Source organism: Salmo salar, unplaced genomic scaffold (assembly GCF_965601325.2).
Source record: "Salmo salar unplaced genomic scaffold, fSalSal1 ptg000730l, whole genome shotgun sequence".
NCBI classification, from domain to species: Eukaryota; Metazoa; Chordata; class Actinopteri; order Salmoniformes; family Salmonidae; genus Salmo; species Salmo salar.
This window is the reverse complement of record NW_027675480.1, coordinates 361955-380150: the sequence shown is the minus strand read 5'-3', so window position 1 is coordinate 380150 and position 18196 is coordinate 361955. Positions and strand designations below refer to the sequence as shown.

The following is an 18196-nucleotide window of genomic DNA, read 5'->3' as shown; positions in this document are numbered from 1 at the left end:
CGTGCCGCAATTTTAGCAAATACAGAAAGGGGCCTATATTGGAGACCAAAAGTCGTCTGGCACACTGCTTAGAGTTTCAACAACATGAATAACTTATTTCTAGCCTACAATCATTGATGTTACTACGAATGTGAAAACAAGACAAAATATGACTATTCTTGCTCATTTTAAGGCAAATATCAAATAATTCTAACATTCATTACAGACGTCAATTGTTGTCCAACATCATGGCTCCGCTGTTGGCATCACCTTTTACAGTGGATTACCGCTGTTGTGGGCCTTTAATCATCTGTCTGACTTTGTTGTTCACACAGGAGAGATATGGGACTATCGTGGATCCTCTGGGGAGCCTCAACAACATCATGATGCTGAAGAGGCAGAGAAGAGTCTCTCCATATCAGAACACCTCAAGAAACACCTGCAGAGATCCACAGGGAAGAGAACTCACTGCTGCTCTGACTGTGGGAAGAGATTCAACTCATCAGGCATTAAAATTCATCGGAGAATCCACACAGGAGAGAGACCTTATAGCTGTAATCAATGTGGGAAGAGTTTTGGTCAATCTGGAAATCTGACTGCACACCAGAGAATCCACACAGGAGAGAAACCTTATAACTGTAATCAATGTGGGAGGAGTTTTACTCAGCCATGCAGCCTGATATCACACCAGAGAACACACACAGGAGAGAAACCTTATAGATGTGGTAAATGTGGGAAGAGTTTTACTAAGTCATGCAGCCTGGTATCACACCAGAGAATCCACACAGGAGAGAAACCTTATAACTGTGGTCAATGTGGGAGGAGTTTTACTCAGTCATGCAGCCTGGTATCACACCAGAGAACACACACAGGAGAGAAACCTTATAGCTGTGGTCAATGTGGGAAGAGTTTTACTACATCTAGCAATCTGACTCAACACCAGAGAACACACACAGGAGAGAAACCTTATAGCTGTGATCAGTGTGACAAGAGATTCTCCGGTAAAAGACATCTGATCAAACATCAGAAAATACATGAATGAGTTGTTTCATGATATCAATGATATAATGTCACAATGTAGAATGTTTTAACATTGTAGAAGGAGTATTTTAATGATGTCACAATGTAGAATGTTTTATCATTGTAGAAGGAGTATTTTAATGATGTCACAATGTAGAATGTTTAAACATTGTAGAAGGAGTATTTTAATGATGTCACAATGTAGAATGTTTTAACATTGTAGTAGGAATATTTTAATGATGTCACATTGTAGAACCCTAAACGTTTGTTCCCTGTTCTATTGATTTCAACATGATATGGATATTAGCCTCAGGGGGAAAATCCAGGCTCTGAAATGGAAGAGTTACTATTTATGAGATTTAACAAAAAGTGACTAACACAAAAAGAGTTGTGTTACATTTACCATGTTGGTTACGCACTGGAATCAAAATGCACCACTTCAAAATGTAGCGAGCTGTTTTCTACAAATTGTCCTCTAACCAGTGATGTACACATTATTCCCAGATTCCGTGTGGTTTTTTGAGCTGTTAGTTTTAACAGGACGTGCAACCTCATCTCCCTCCTCTCGGCACAATTGATTTCAACATGATATCGATGAGTTAATGACAAATAAGTGTTGTGTTCCCGCATGTTTAGTGACCCCTACATTTAAATGCATCACTCCAAAATGTAGCTGGACTGTCTTCTGCAGGTTGTCCTCTAACCAGTGAGGTAAAATATATCTCCATTTCCATGTGTTTTTTTAGTTGTGTTAGTTTCAACATCACGTATAACCTGATTTCCCCCCTAATCGATATCAGTGATTTATTGCTACTTGTCAAAACAACAGTGTTTTTTGGTTGTTGTGTCCATGATGAGGACAATTTGGTTTTGTAACTGTCTCAAGGGTGGGCAGTCAAAAAGTTTTTGTGTTTAGCGTTTAGCCAGTGAGTTGCCATGGATCTTTTTTTGACTGCACGTTTTTCCGTATTGGAGATGAGTTTTGTTCGGGCTCGTTCCAAGGGGACGAGAGTTCTAGAAGCTAGTGGGGAAGAAATACGTTTTTTTCTTGTTTATAATTGTTGACAGCCAGTAGACACCATGTTTATATTGGTGAAGGTGAAGCATTGTAGTTGATTATAATGTGAATTGGAAGTTGTTTTCTGTTGGTGGTAAGCATTCTCTTAAGGTGTTACAGTCTTTGGTTTTTCCATTTATATTTTGAGGTTTGGATTTTTGCACGTCTAGCTCGTTAGCACGTCTAGCCTCTTACATCTAGACGTTCCGCTAGCTCCAATATCCAATGATGGGCGTGGCGCGAAATACAAAGTCCTCGAAAATCCGAAAACTTCAATTTTTCAAACATATGACTATTTTACAGCATTTTAAAGACAAGACTCTCCTTTATCTAACTACACTGTACAAATTTCTGGCGCCTTCTGAGAGCCTATGGGAGTGTTAGAAAATGTCACGTCATGCCAGAGATCCCCTGTTTTGGTTAGAGATGATCAAGAAGGCCATGAAATGGTCAGAGAGAGCGCTTCCTGTTTGGAATCTTCTCAGGTTTTGGCCTGCCAAATGAGTTCTGTTATACTCACAGACACCATTCAAACAGTTTTAGAAACTTTAGGGTGTTTTCTATCCAAATCAAACAATTATAGGCATATTCTAGTTTCTGGGCAGGAGTAGTAACCAGATTAAATCGGGTACGTTTTTTATCCGGCCGTGCAAATACTGCCCCCTATCCCCAACAGGTTAATCCATTTGCACACACTGTATATAGATTTTTCTGTTGTGTTATTGACTGTACGTTTGTTTATCCCACTTGTAACTCTGTGTTGTTTGTGTCGCACTGCTTTGCTTTATCTTGGCCAGGTCGCAGTTGTAAATGAGAACTTGTTCTCAACTGGCCTACCTGGTTAAATAAATCAATAAAATCTTAACTTTATTGACAACACCCAAATGGATACTGTCATTAACGCGGGTTCTTCAATAATTACACATAATTCTTAATGCTTTAGCAAACATTATATTAAACAGGACATTCAAATATCCTTACAATTATAATCCAAAGTAGTGTGAAATGAACTCATCATCAACCTGGAAATGGAGGTTACTCCCCTGAATTTCCCCCATTCACATTCAGAATACATTGTGAAAAACTAAAATCTTTGCTCAACATTGTGCCAAAAGTCGTCCGGCACACTGCTTAGAGTTTCAACAACATGAATAACGTATTTCTTGCCTACAATCATCAATGACACTACGAATGTGAAAACAAGACAAAATATGACTATTCTTGCTCATTTTAAGGCAAATATCAAATAATTTTAACATTCATTACAGACGTCAATTGTTGTCCAACATCATGGCTCCGCTGTTGGCATCACCTTTTACAGTGGATTACTGCTGTTGTGGGCCTTTAATTATAATTTCACATTATAATCAACTACAATGCTTCACCTTCACCAATATAAACATGGTGTCTACTGGCTGTCAACAATTATAAACAAGAAAAAATATATATATTTTCCCCACTAGCTTCTAGTACTCTCATCTTCCTAAAACTTGGAACGAGCCCAAACAAAACTCATCTCCAATACGGAAAACCATGCAGTCATAATAAATTATAAATTGTGATCCATGGTAACGGACTGGCTAAACACAAAACACAAAACTTTTTAACTGCCCACCCTTGAGACAATCAGCAACCAAGTTGTCCTCACCACAGACATGTCTGATTTCAAGAGGAAACTCCTGCAATATCCATAGTAACTTTCCACCTCACTGCGGAGCTTCTCTCTCTTTTCAGGGTTCACTAGATAGGCATGTTGTTGGATCGGGGCCCAGTCCCCAATGTCATGCTCTAGTACATTTGGGTTGGCACATCTGAGAATGAACCCTGATATTATAAAAGCAGGGCAACAATGTCATTATAATTGTACCAAAAAATTGTCAGTTGGTTGCATAAATAATTATCACTACTAAATGTTACATGAAATGTAAATATGAAATATTTGATTGCATAGTCATATTTTCAATTACATGTTGCTAGATGGGATATCCCCGATGTCAAAACACAGTTTTAACGTGTCCAAATCAATAACCAATATGCAGAAACAGTTTGTGATAAATTGAAAACCTAAACATAACATGTGCTATATACACAAACATCTGCCACAATAATCATATTACTTGTATTTTTTAAACAAGCTCCTTATAAACTGCACCAGAAACACTGTTGTTTTGACAAGTAGCAATAAATCACTGATATCGATTAGGGGGGAAATCAGGTTGTACGTGATGTTGAAACTAACACAACTAAAAAAAACACATGGAAATGGGAGATATATTTTACCTCACTGGTTAGACGACAACCTGCAGAAGACAGTCTGCTACATTTTGGAGTGATGCATTTTGATTCAAGTGCGTCACCAACGTGGTAAGTGTAACACAACTCTTTTTTTGTTAGTCACTTTTTGTTAAATCTCATAAATAGTGACTCTTCCATTTCAGAGCCTGGATTTTCCCCCTGAGGTTAATATCCATATCATGTTGAAATCAATAGAACAGGGGACAAACGTTTAGGGTTCTACATTGTGACATCATTAAAATACTCCTACTACAATGTTAAAACATTCTACATAGTGACATCATTAAAATACTCCTACTACAATGTTAAAACATTCTACATTGTGACATCATTAAAATATTCCTACTACAATGTTAAAACATTCTACAATGTGACATTATATCATTGATATCATGAAACAACTCCATGTATTTTCTGATGTTTGATCAGAGATCTTTAATCAGATTATCTCTTGTCACACTGATCACAGCTACAAGGTTTCTCTCCTGTGTGTGTTCTCTGGTGTGATATCAGGCTGCATGACTGAGTAAAACTCCTCCCACATTGACCACAGTTATAAGGTTTCTCTCCTGTGTGTATTCTCTGGTGTGCAGTCAGATTTCCAGATTGACCAAAACTCTTCCCACATTGATTACAGCTATAAGGTCTCTCTCCTGTGTGGATTCTCTGGTGAATTTTAATGCCTGATGAGTTGAATCTCTTCCCACAGTCAGAGCAGCAGTGAGTTTTCTTCCCTGTGGGTCTCTGCAGGTGTTTCTTGAGGTGTTCTGATCTGGAGAGACTCTTCTCTGCCTCTTCAGCATCATGATGTTGTTGAGGCTCCCCAGAGGATCCACGATAGTCCCATATCTCTCCTGTGTGAACAACAAAGTCAGACAGATGATTAAAGGCCCACAACAGCGGTAATCCACTGTAAAAGGTGATGCCAACAGCGGAGCCATGATGTTGGACAACAATTGACGTCTGTAATGAATGTAATGATTACTTGACATTTGTCTTAAAATGAGCAAGAATAGTCATATTTTGTCTTGTTCTCACATTAGTAGTAACATCGATGATTGTAGGCTAGAAATAAATTATTACAGTTGTTGAAACTCTAAGCAGTGTGCCACACGAGGGCAATTTGATTGTAGAAACACCTCCCTGCTAATAAGGAAACCACTAGTTATGGATGTAGTATATCTGGTAATGAGGAAACCACTAGTTATGGATGTAGTATATCTGGTAATGAGGAACCCACTAGTTATGGATGTAGTATATCTGGTAATGAGGAAACCACTAGTTATGGATGTAGTATATCTGGTAATGAGGAAACCACTAGTTATGGATGTAGTATATCTGGTAATGAGGAAACCACTAGTTATGGATGTAGTATATCTGGTAATGAGGAAACCACTAGTTATGGTTGTAGTATATCTGGTAATGAGGAAACCACTAGTTATGGATGTAGTATATCTGGTAATGAGGAAACCACTAGTTATGGATGTAGTATATCTGGTAATGAGGAAACCACTAGTTATTTTTGTAAAGTTATTTTTGAATCTGGCAATGCGGTTGCATTCACGAGATGTTAATCTATAATTCTTTGAATGACAATATTATATTTTACCAATGTTTTTGAATAGTAATATTTTAATTTGTTGTGCTGATTCACTGGTGGTATTGGACGGAAAATATTTTCTGAACATCACCGCCATTGTAAAATTCTGTTTTTGGATATAAATATAAACTTGATAGAACAAAAAATGCATGTATTGTCTAACATAATGTCCTAGGAGTGTCATCTGATGAAGATTGTCAAAGGTTAGTGCATAATTTTAGCTGGTTTTCTGCTTTTGGTGACGCCTGTCTTTGCATTGAAAATAGCTGTATGTAATGTTTTGTCAATGTACTGTCCTAACATAATCTAACTTTATGCTTTCGCCGTAAAGCCTTTTTGAAATCGGACAACGTGGTTAGATTAAGGAGATGTTTATCTTTCAAAGGGTGTAAGATAGTTGTATTTTTGAGAAATTTGAATTATGACTTTTAATTGTTTTCAAATTTGGCGCTCTTGATATTTCACCTGTTGTTGATAGGGTGTACCAGGGGTGGGACGCTAGCGTCCCACGTAGCCCATAGAAGTTAATGCACCACCACTAATGAGTTGTGGAGCATCTCAAAGCAAATGTTTCTTCACCTCAAACAGCAAGTGCACCTCAGCCACGCTCAAGGTCCTAAACGATATATCTTAACCGCCATCGATAAGAAACAATACTGTGCAGCCGTATTCATTGACCTGGCCAAGGCTTTCGACTCTGTCAATCACCACATCTTCATCGGCAGACTCAACAGCCTTGGTTTCTCAAATGACTACCTCGCCTGGTTCACCAACTACTTCTCTGATAGAGTTCAGTGTGTCAAATCAGAGGGCCTGTTGTCCGGACCTCTGGCAGTCTCTATGGAGGTGCCACAGGGTTCAATTCTTGGGCCGACTCTCTTCTCTGTATACATCAATGATGTCGCTCTTGCTGCTGGTGATTCTATGATCCACCTCTACGCAGACGACACCATTCTGTATACTTCTGGCCCTTCTTTGGACATTGTGTTAACAACCCTCCAGACGAGCTTCAATGCCATACAACTCTCCTTCCGTGGCCTCCAACTGCTCTTAAATACAAGTAAAACTAAATGCATGCTCTTCAACCGATCGCTGCCTGCACCTGCCCGTCCGTCCAGCATCACTACTCTGGACGGTTCTGACTAAGAATATGTGGACAACTACAAATACCTAGGTGTCTGGTTAGACTAAACTCTCCTTCCAGACTCACTATAAGCATCTCCAATCCAAAGTTAAATCTAGAATTGGCTTCCTATTTCGCAACAAAGCATCTTTCATTCATGCTGCCAAACATACCCTTATAAAACTGACCATCCTACCGATCCTCGACTTCGGCAATGTCATTTACAAAATAGCTTCCAATACCCTACTCAATAAATTGGATGCAGTCTATCACAGTGCCATCCGTTTTGTCACCAAAGCCCCATATACTACCCACCACTGCGACCTGTACGCTCTCGTTGGCTGGCCCTCGCTTCATACTCGTCGCCAAACCCACTGGCTCCAGGTCATCTACAAGACCCTGCTAGGTAAAGTCCCCCCTTATCTCAGCTCGCTGGTCACCATAGCAGCACCCACCTGTAGCACGCGCTCCAGCAGGTATATCTCTCTGGTCACCCCCAAAGCCAATTCCTCCTTCGGCCGCCTCTTCTTCCAGTTCTCTGCTGCCAATGACTGGAACGAACTACAAAAATCTCTAAAACTGGAAACACTTATCTCCCTCACTAGCTTTAAGCACCAGCTGTCAGAGCAGCTCACAGATTACTGCACCTGTACATAGCCCATCTATAATTTAGCCCAAACAACTCCCTCTTCCCCTACTAAATTTATTTATTTTGCTCTTTTGCACCCGAGTATTTCTACTTTGCACACCCATCTACTGTCATATCTACCATTCCAGTGTTTTACTTGCTATATTGTATTTACTTCGCCACCATGGCCTATTTATTGCTTTTACCTGCCTTATCTCACCTCATTTGCTCACATTGTATATAGACTTATTTTTCTACTGTATTATTGACTGTATGTTTGTTTTACTCCACGTGTAACTCTGTGTTGTTGTATGTTGTCGAACTGCTTTGCTTTATCTTGGCCAGGTCACAATTGTAAATGAGAACTTGTTCTGAACTTGCCTACCTGGTTAAATAAAGGTGAAATAAAAAATAAAATAAAAGATCAATGTCCCTGTTTTATTAGATAGTACTCACTGTATTTACTGGTGTTAATCAGATCAATGTCCCTGTTTTATTAGATAGTACTCACTGTATTTACTGGTGTTAATCAGATCAATGTCCCTGTTTTATTAGATAGTACTCACTGTATTTACTGGTGTTAATCAGATCAATGTCCCTGTTTTATTAGATATTACTCACTGTATTTACTGGTGTTAATCAGATCAATGTCCCTGTTTTATAAGATGGTACTCACTGTATTTACTGGTGTTAATCAGATCAATGTCCCTGTTTTATTAGATAGTACTCACTGTATTTACTGGTGTTAATCAGATCAATGTCCCTGTTTTATTAGATAGTACTCACTGTATTTACTGGTAATAATCAATTCTCCAGTCTTCTCTTCTTCGTCCTCCTCTAATGTGACAGTAATATCCCCCTCTTCATCCTTCATTCCAAAAACGTCTTCATCTTCTTTCACTTCATCCTCTTCTTTCACAGTAACATCCTCCTCCTCCTTCACTCTGAACACGTCTTCCTCTTCTTTCACTGAAACGTCTTTCTCTTCTTCTTTCACGGTAACAGCCTCACCCTCCACTTGTTTTTGTATTGTAACATCTTTCTCTTCTTCCTCCTCTTTCACCAGAGCTTCTTTCTCCGTCCAGCAGACCTCTTCTTTAACAGGAGGAGAGTAGCTTAGTGAACTCATGGTCGGGGATAATAGCTAGTTAGCATTAGCGACTAGACTAGTGCTAACTTAACCACCCAGCTAGCTGACTTACAACGTAAATATTACATAAAATGGAGTACTATGTTTAAATCACAGTGGCAATTAAACCACGAAATTGTCTTAAGAACTTGAATGTTCAGACTTTGTCAGCTAGCGAGCTACCGAGGTGGCTGCAGTTGTTGAAGAAGCGTTCCGTCCACTAGATTATACGTCACACTAGAAACATCGCCTGAAAGACACATATCGCCATCTGCTGTCTGGAGGGAGGAAACGCAGTTGAGGAGGGAAAACTATTTTTATTCTTCATTGAATTATAATATTATAAAGCAGTTTAGGAAAACGTTTTTTCTCTCCATTAAATATGAATATTATATCAACACGTACAAAGAGCAACAAGTGTTGTTTGATTAGTTCAGATTTTTTTTTATGAGAATTTAAAACAAACTCTACATCTACTCCACATCTGTATTTCTGATTCAGTCAAATAACTAGATATCAAAATAAGCACCTAGTTATTGATACCCTTGATAAAGATGAGCTAAAATGACTGTATGAAATAAATAAATAAACTTTACCCACTACCAGGATATTTTAGCCCAAAACCTGGTTACCTCTCTGCTAGGAGGCTGAGACTTGGCCATAAGTGGATCTTCCAGCAAGACACATCAACATCCACAAAGAAATGGTTATTTGGGCACAAAAATCAACATTTTCAATGGCCATCTCAGTCTTCGGACTTGAACTCCATTGAAAACCTGTGGTTTGAATTGAACAGGGCAGTCCATAAGACAGACTAAATAAATCAAGGACCTGGAGAGATTCTGTATGGAGGAATGGTCTAAGATCCCACCCAATGTGTTCTCTAATCTCATTAAACATTTCAGTGTCATTATCCTCCCAAGGGGAGGGTGCTGGAGTATTGAAAACATGGGTGGCAATAATTCAGACCCCTACCTTTTCAGAATTACATGTTAAACTCTATATTTTTCTCTGAGCAATTGTATTAGTATAAAATAATATAATTTCCCTTTATTTTTTATACAATATAGCTCAGTATTTGAATTCTTTATTTTATAGAGTCGTTTTTGCTCATCTTTATCAAGGGTGTCAACAATTTTGTCCCCCACTGTACCTCCATACTGCTGCTACATGGTGTAACAATACATCATGTAGATGTATATAATGAACAGACTAGGTCTATACTGCTCCTACATGGTGTAACAATACATCATGTAGATGTACATAATGAACAGACTAGGTCTATACTGCTCCTACATGGTGTAACAATACATCATGTAGATGTATATAATGAACAGACTAGGTCTATACTGCTCCTACATGGTGTAACAATACATCATGTAGATGTATATAATGAACAGACTAGGTCTATACTGCTCCTACGTGGTGTAACAATACATCATGTAGATGTATATAATGAACAGACTAGGTCTATACTGCTCCTACATGGTGTAACAATACATCATGTAGATGTATATAATGAACAGACTAGGTCTATACTGCTCCTACATGGTGTAACAATACATCATGTAGATGTATATAATGAACAGACTAGGTCTATACTGCTCCTACATGGTGTAACTATACATCATGTAGATGTATATAATGAACAGACTAGGTCTATACTGCTCCTACATGGTGTAACAATACATCATGTGGGGCTTTAAGGCGATGTTAGTGTGACGTATAATGTAGTGGACGGAACGCTTCATAATTTTTTTTTTTTTTTGCACAAATCTTTATTTAACTTGCTGTAAATAACAGTAACATGCAAAACATAAACAACAGCAGCAACAGGGGATTTGTAGATCAGTCATTCTGCAGTCGCCTGCAGTGTCGAACAAGCCCAATACCAAACCAATCAGGTGGTTGCTTGATGAAATGAAGCTTCAGACGCCATTGATGACGTGCTGCTGATAAAGTGATACAGGCATCGGTACACTGCTTTGAAGTTTACTGCTTATCGATTTGGACGCAGGCCTCGTAGCTCCGGTATCAAAAGTAACATCCCTACTGACAACAAGGCAGCAGAGTCTACCGTGCTAATGCGTTCCCACTAGATATCACAACCACACAGTATATGAAAGCATGAGGTGTGGCTGACGTTTACAAGCTGGAGCTAAATACCGAGCTAGCTCAAACTCTGTAGCACATAGTGCATTGTGGGTAGTTTAGAAGATATCCGGAAATAAGTTTAAGAAATATGTAACAACGCAAAAACATAACTGTTTGTACTTATAGGTAACCAGATTGTGACTACAACTAAGTTACTAAGTCTTTAACCACACTGTGTTGTTACACGGGTGAGTAAAAACGAACGCTTCCTACCCTTTAACTTTTTGTCAGAAAATAAAATAAACATTTTACTCAACTGCGTTACCCACTCCAGTCAGCAGATGGCGGTGTGGGAATTTAAGGTAATGCTGTTGGTGTGACGTATAATTTAGTGGACGGAACGCTTCTTTCAACAGCAGCAACAGTTATTCAGCCTCCTCGGTAGCTTGCTAGACAAAATAGCCGAACCGATAAAGCTCTTTAGACGCGTTAGTGTATATTAGCCACTGTGTTTTAAACCCACTTCTGTCGTCTAGTTAGTTATCCGATTTAATTTAATATTTACGGTGTTGTTGTTATTATTCAGCTAGCGGGCTGGTTAAGTTAGCATTAGCCTAGCTAGCTAACATCTCTGACCATGCGGTCACTGAGCTACTCTCCTGCTAAAGAAGAGAATATCACAGTAAAACAAGAAGTAGAGGGTGAGGCCGTTACTGTGAAAGAAGAAAAAGACGCGTTCAGAGTGAAAGAGGAGGAGGATGTTACAGTAAAAGAAGAGGAGGATGCAGTTTATGGAGTGAAAGAGGAAGAGGGGGAGATGACTGTTACATCGATAGAGGAGGAAACTGGACATCTGGGCCCGGTTTCCCAAACGCATCTTAAGGCGTCCAATGGTTCTAACGGTGAACTTAGCCATAAGATGGTTTTGAGAAACCGTTCCCTGATTAACACTAGTAAGTACTGTCTTAAATACAGAGGCACAAACTCTGCAGTTGTTGAACTGATGTGTGGTGTTAAAGCTGAAATATGCAATAGCTACATCCATATTGCGACTTTTAAATTATTAATTCATAGCCATTGATTGTTGAAGAATATAACACATGCCTCATGAGCTTAGTTCGACTGTTGTACCCCATCAGAACCCCAAATAAGCTTTTTTTTACTCCAATGTTTAGAAATGTAAACCAACACTGTATAGCCTCAACATAGTTAAAACTATAATGTTGATATCATGGATGGTCAGTCCTTGCATCCATAGGTCTGTCTGTCTGTAGTTACATTTCTCCAACCCCATAATCATCTTATTACCAAAACAGTGGTGGAATTACAGCTTTGTTATTGTTTGAACTGCAGATTGCTGGGTTGTGTGGGTTTTTTCAACAGTAACAAAATGGCTGCCCAGAGGCTTGGTTTGGTAAACAGCTGAGGGATGGGGGAAGGAGGAGTGTAACCACTCAAATTTATTCATCCAGGATGTCATAATGATAGTTTAACCAGGTTTCTAGGATATATAGTATATTCTAGAATTCATCCATGATGTCATAATGATAGTTTAACCAGGTTTCTAGGCTATATAGTATATTCTAGAATTCATCCATGATGTCATAATGATAGTTTAACCAGGTTTCTAGGCTATATAGTATATTCTAGAATTCATCCATGATGTCATAATGATAGTTTAACCAGGTTTCTAGGCTATATAGTATATTCTAGAATTCATCCATGATGTCATAATGATAGTTTAACCAGGTTTCTAGGCTATATAGTATATTCTAGATTTCATCCATGAGGTCATAATGATAGTTTAACCAGGTTTCTAGGATATATAGTATATTCTAGAATTCATCCATGATGTCATAATGATAGTTTAACCAGGTTTCTGGGCTATATAGTATATTCTAGAATTGCCAGTGTAGATTTCCTGTGGAGGCAAATTATTAGAGCTGTTGATAAGTCATTGTATAATATTCAGCCAATTGTTTTTCATGCCATTACATTAAAGGCAAGACATACCTAGATTTAATTACATTCATGAATTGGTTTGAAACCTTTGTTTTAAACCCTTCTCAAAGTTGGTGCCTTGACGGATTTGTAAAAAATGGTTTGTCATGAAACACAATTTAAAAAAAAATTCATTTAAACGTAACCTTTATTTAACTAGGCAAGTCAGTTAAGAACAAATTCTTATTTACAATGACTGACGACGCTGGGCCAGTTGTGCGCCGCCCTGTGGGATTCCCAATCACGGCCGGTTTTGATACAGCCTGAATTTGAAACAGGGTGTCTGTAGTGACGCCTCAAGCACTGAGATGCAGTGTCCGCTGCGCCACTCTGGAGCCCCAAAATCATGTTCTAGTGCTGTCCCCAACTAAAATACATCTTGGTCAACCAAGAGTCATCTGTTCTTTCTACAAATCGCTCCATGTGTTTTTATACAATCAACTATATGTACTGAACTTGTCTGATGCTTTAAGCATGCTATTTGATTAAATAATTAAAACACACAAATGACTGGAGGGAGCCAGTCGTCAACATAACCTGACTAGAGGGAGGGAGCCAGTCATCACTATAACCTGACTAGAGGGAGGGAGCCAGTCATCACTATAACCTGACTAGAGGGAGGGAGCCAGTCATCACTATAACCTGACTAGAGGGAGGGAGCCAGTCATCACTATAACCTGACTAGAGGGAGGGAGCCAGTCATCACTATAACCTGACTAGAGGGAGGGAGCCAGTCATCACTATAACCTGACTAGAGGGAGGGAGCCAGTCATCACTATAACCTGACTAGAGGGAGGGAGCCAGTCATCACTATAACCTGACTAGAGGGAGGGAGCCAGTCATCACTATAACCTGACTAGAGGGAGGGAGCCAGTCATCACTATAACCTGACTAGAGGGAGGGAGCCAGTCATCACTATAACCTGACTAGAGGGAGGGAGCCAGTCATCACTATAACCTGACTAGAGGGAGGGAGCCAGTCATCACTATAACCTGACTAGAGGGAGGGAGCCAGTCATCACTATAACCTGACTAGAGGGAGGGAGCCAGTCATCACTATAACCTGACTAGAGGGAGGGAGCCAGTCATCACTATAACCTGACTAGAGGGAGGGAGCCAGTCATCACTATAACCTGACTAGAGGGAGGGAGCCAGTCATCACTATAACCTGACTAGAGGGAGGGAGCCAGTCATCACTATAACCTGACTAGAGGGAGGGAGCCAGTCATCACTATAACCTGACTAGAGGGAGGGAGCCAGTCATCACTATAACCTGACTAGAGGGAGGGAGCCAGTCATCACTATAACCTGACTAGAGGGAGGGAGCCAGTCGTCACTATAACCTGACTAGAGGGAGGGAGCCAGTCGTCACTATAACCTGACTAGAGGGAGGGAGCCAGTCGTCACTATAACCTGACTAGAGGGAGGGAGCCAGTCGTCACTATAACCTGACTAGAGGGAGGGAGCCAGTCGTCACTATAACCTGACTAGAGGGAGGGAGCCAGTCGTCACTATAACCTGACTAGAGGGAGGGAGCCAGTCGTCACTATAACCTGACTAGAGGGAGGGAGCCAGTCATCACTATAACCTGACTAGAGGGAGGGAGCCAGTCATCACTATAACCTGACTAGAGGGAGGGAGCCAGTCATCACTATAACCTGACTAGAGGGAGGGAGCCAGTCATCACTATAACCTGACTAGAGGGAGGGAGCCAGTCATCACTATAACCTGACTAGAGGGGGTCAGTCGTCAACGTGACCTGACCTGCATTCTGCAGGCAGAAAATATCCTGATAAAAATAAATATCCTAGAAATCACTTTGGCTGCACATGGCCTGTCTACAACAAACCTGAAACATTATATCAACTATCAACTGGGTCAGTGAAACTCGGATAGCAAGCTTGCAACATTGTATAAAATATTCTACACCCTCAGTTTCCTGCTCCAGTGAGTTCTGGACAGACACAGCTGTAGGCTATTTGTGCAAAGGCTAAGAAGTAATCAGGTATTTTATGACATTTCCACAGGATCAGAGAATTACATTTTTCCCTTTTTATGCTGAGTGGTTATCGAAAGGGCGAGAGCTGGAAATATTTTACTAAAATACTTTGAGGAACTATTGTCATCGGCAAATGATTTTGATTAGACTTTATGTGTTGTTTGGAAATGAAGAAAAAATTACTTTGAGAAGCTCCAACTCATTAGTGGTGGTGCGTTAAGACAATCAGAAATACTATCTGACATCACCAAATGGGCACATTTATAGGCCTACATTTGCACACAGGCCAGGTAGACTAGTCCTACTTCTATATGCGTATTCAGGTGTGCGTCCTTACTCAACATTGACAGGAGTGTTTCAAACAAAAGACAATTAATAAATTGACAAGAATCTTGCGGGGTCAGGTCTGGGTGGTCTGCCAGGGGCCGTTTCATTTAGTATCCGTTTGGGTCAGTTGGGGAATGATTGTATTTCCCCATAGTATGTTGTACCGAAGTTGACCGACTGAAAGGGAGTGTAACTTTATGACTATAATTACTGTTCCCTGAAGGAGGGAAACGAGGTACAACACCTTCCTGGGTCGGTGAAGAGCGGTATTACATTTAAGGAATAAATCCAAGCCTCACTCTCATCACCTGTGGAAGGCGGGGCTTCCAGCGAGGCGTGGATTTGATTGTATGTTGTACCTAGTTTCCCTCCTGTTTCATATATTGCTGTTCACTGAACCCTATGATCACTTGGCTACATAGCTGATGCCTGCTGGACTGTTCATTAATCACGGTACTCCATTTTGTTTATCTGTTGGCCCAAGCCTAGAACTCAGGCCCTGTGTGTAGTTAATCGACCCTCTCTGCCCATTCATCGCCACTTTACCTGTTGTTGTTGTCTTAGCTGATTAACTGTTGTTGTCTTACCCGTTGTTGTCTTAGCTAGCTCTCCCAATCAACACTTGTGATTGCTTTATGCCTCGCTTTATGTCTCTCTAATGTCAATATGCCTTGTATACTGTTGTTTAGGGTAGTTATCCTTGTTTTATTTTACTGCAGAGCCCCTAGTCCCACTCAACATGCCTCAGAGAACTCTTTTGTCCCAACTCCCACACATGCGGTGACCTCACCTAGCATAACTGGTGCCTCCAGAGGAGAAACCTCTCTCATCGTCACTCAACACCTAGGTTTACCTCCAGTGTACCCGCACCCTACCATACCCCTGTCTGTACATTATGCCTTGAATCTATCCTACCACGCCCAGAAATCTGCTCCTTTTATTCTCTGTTCCCAACGCACTATTCGACCAATTCTGATAACCTTTAACCGTACCTTCATCCTACTCCTCTGTTCCTCGGGTGATGTAGAGGTTAACCCAGGCCCTGTGTGATGTCCTGGCCGTGTCTGAATCCTGGCTTAGGAAGGCAACCAACAATTCTGAAATTTCCATCCCCAACCACAACATTTTCAGTCAAGATAGAACTGTCAAAAGAGAGGAGTTGCAATCTACTGCAGAGATGGCCTGCAAAGTTCTGTCATACTTCCCAGGTCCATGCCCAAACAGTTCGAGCTTCTAATTTTAAAAATGAATCTCTCCAGAAATAAGTCTCTCACTGTTGCCGCCTGTTATAGACCCCCCTCAGCTCCCAGGTGTGCCCTGGACACCATATGTGAATTGATTGCCCCCTATCTATCTTCAGAGTTGGTTCTATTAGGTGACCTAAAACTGGGATATGCTTAACACCCCGGCCGTCCTACAATCCAAGCTAGATGCCCTCAATCTCACACAAATTATCAAGGAACCCATCAGGTACAACCCTAAATCCATAAACATGGGCACCCTCATAGATATTATCCTGACCAACTTGCCCTCCAAATACACCTCTGCTGATTTCAATCAGGATCTCAGCGATCGTTGACTGCATCCGTTATGGGTCCACGGTCAAACGACCAACCCTCATCACTGTCAAACGCTCCCTAAAACACTTCTGTAAGCAGGCCTTTCTAATCGACATGGCCCGGGTATCCTGGAAGGATTTTGACCTCATCCCGTCAGTAGAGGATGCCTGATTTTTCTTTCATTATAATTTCCTCACCACCTTAAATAAGCAAGCCCCGTTCAAAAAATGTAGAACTAAGAACAGATATAGCCCTTGGTTCACTCCAGGCCTGACTGCCCCCGACCAGCACAAAAACATTGAATAGTCTCTGCGTTATGCAACTTTTCAGAGAAGTCAGGAACCAATACACAGTCAGTTAGGAAAGCAAAGGCTAGCTTTTTCAAACAGAAATTTGCATCACGTAGCTCTAACTCCAAAAAGTTTTGTGACACTGAAAGAGTTGCAAAACCTGGACCCGTAAAAATCAGCTGGGCTAGACAATCTGGACCCTCTCTTTCTAAAATGTTCCACCGCCATTGTGGCAACCCCTAAATGCAGCACTAACCTTTGATGATCTTCATCAGATGACAATCCTAGGACATTGTTATACAATACATGCATGTTTAGTTCAATCAAGTTCATATTTATATCAAAAACCAGCTTTTTAAATTAGCAAGTGACTAGCATGTGACTAGCATTCCCACCGAACACTTCCGGTGAATTTACTAAATTACTCACGATAAACGTTCACAAAAAAAAAAACTATTATTTTATGAATTATAGATACAGAACTCCTTTATGCACTCGCTATGTCCGATTTTAAAATAGCTTTTCGGTGAAAGCACATTTTGCAATATTCTGAGTAGATAGCCCGGCCATCACAGGCTAGCTATTTTGACACCCACCAAGTGTGGTACTCACCAAACTCAGATTTACTATTAGAAAAGTTTGATTACCTTTGCTGTCTTCGTCAGAATGCACTCCCAGGACTTCTACTTCAATAACAAATGTTGGTTTGGTTCCAAATAATCCATAGTTATATCCAAATAGTGGCGTTTTGTTCGTGCGTTCAAGACACTATCCGATGGGTAAAGAAGGGTGACGCGCCCGACGCGTTTCGTGACAAAAGAATTCAAAATATTCCATTACCGTACTTCGAAGCATGTCAACCGCTGTTTAAAATCAATTTTTATGCTATTTTTCTCGTAAAAAAAGCGATAATATTCCGACCGGGAGTCGTTGTTTTCGTTCAAAGAGAGAGAAAGTAAACATGGTGTCGGCTCGTGCACGTGCCTCCAGTCTCATTGTTCTCTGATCGACCACTTACAAAATGCGCTAATGTTTTTCAGCCATGGCCTGCAAAGCCACAATTCACCTTTCTGGCGCATTCTGAGAGCGTTAGAAA

General features: G+C 40.3%; 2 protein-coding genes across 2 annotated transcripts; one reads left to right on the top strand and one right to left on the bottom strand.

The window, feature by feature from the left end:
* Nucleotides 1-314: 314 nt before the first annotated feature.
* On the top strand, nucleotides 315-1070 carry LOC145877237 (uncharacterized; the record flags this gene model as incomplete). The annotated part of the gene is made up of 1 exon (XM_082972529.1): nucleotides 315-1070. A coding segment is annotated over one exon (707 nt), but the record flags the coding sequence as incomplete, so codon positions are not given.
* Nucleotides 1071-2974: 1904 nt separating this feature from the next.
* On the bottom strand, nucleotides 2975-9041 carry LOC145877229 (uncharacterized). Its single transcript, XM_082972519.1, has 2 exons — nucleotides 8489-9041; nucleotides 2975-5205 (listed from the first exon to the last, which is right to left on the bottom strand). The coding sequence occupies exons 1-2, from the start codon at nucleotides 8829-8831 to the stop codon at nucleotides 4796-4798; spliced, it is 753 nt and encodes a 250-aa protein (XP_082828645.1). The 5' UTR covers nucleotides 8832-9041; the 3' UTR covers nucleotides 2975-4795.
* Between the last annotated feature and the right edge of the window lie 9155 nt (nucleotides 9042-18196).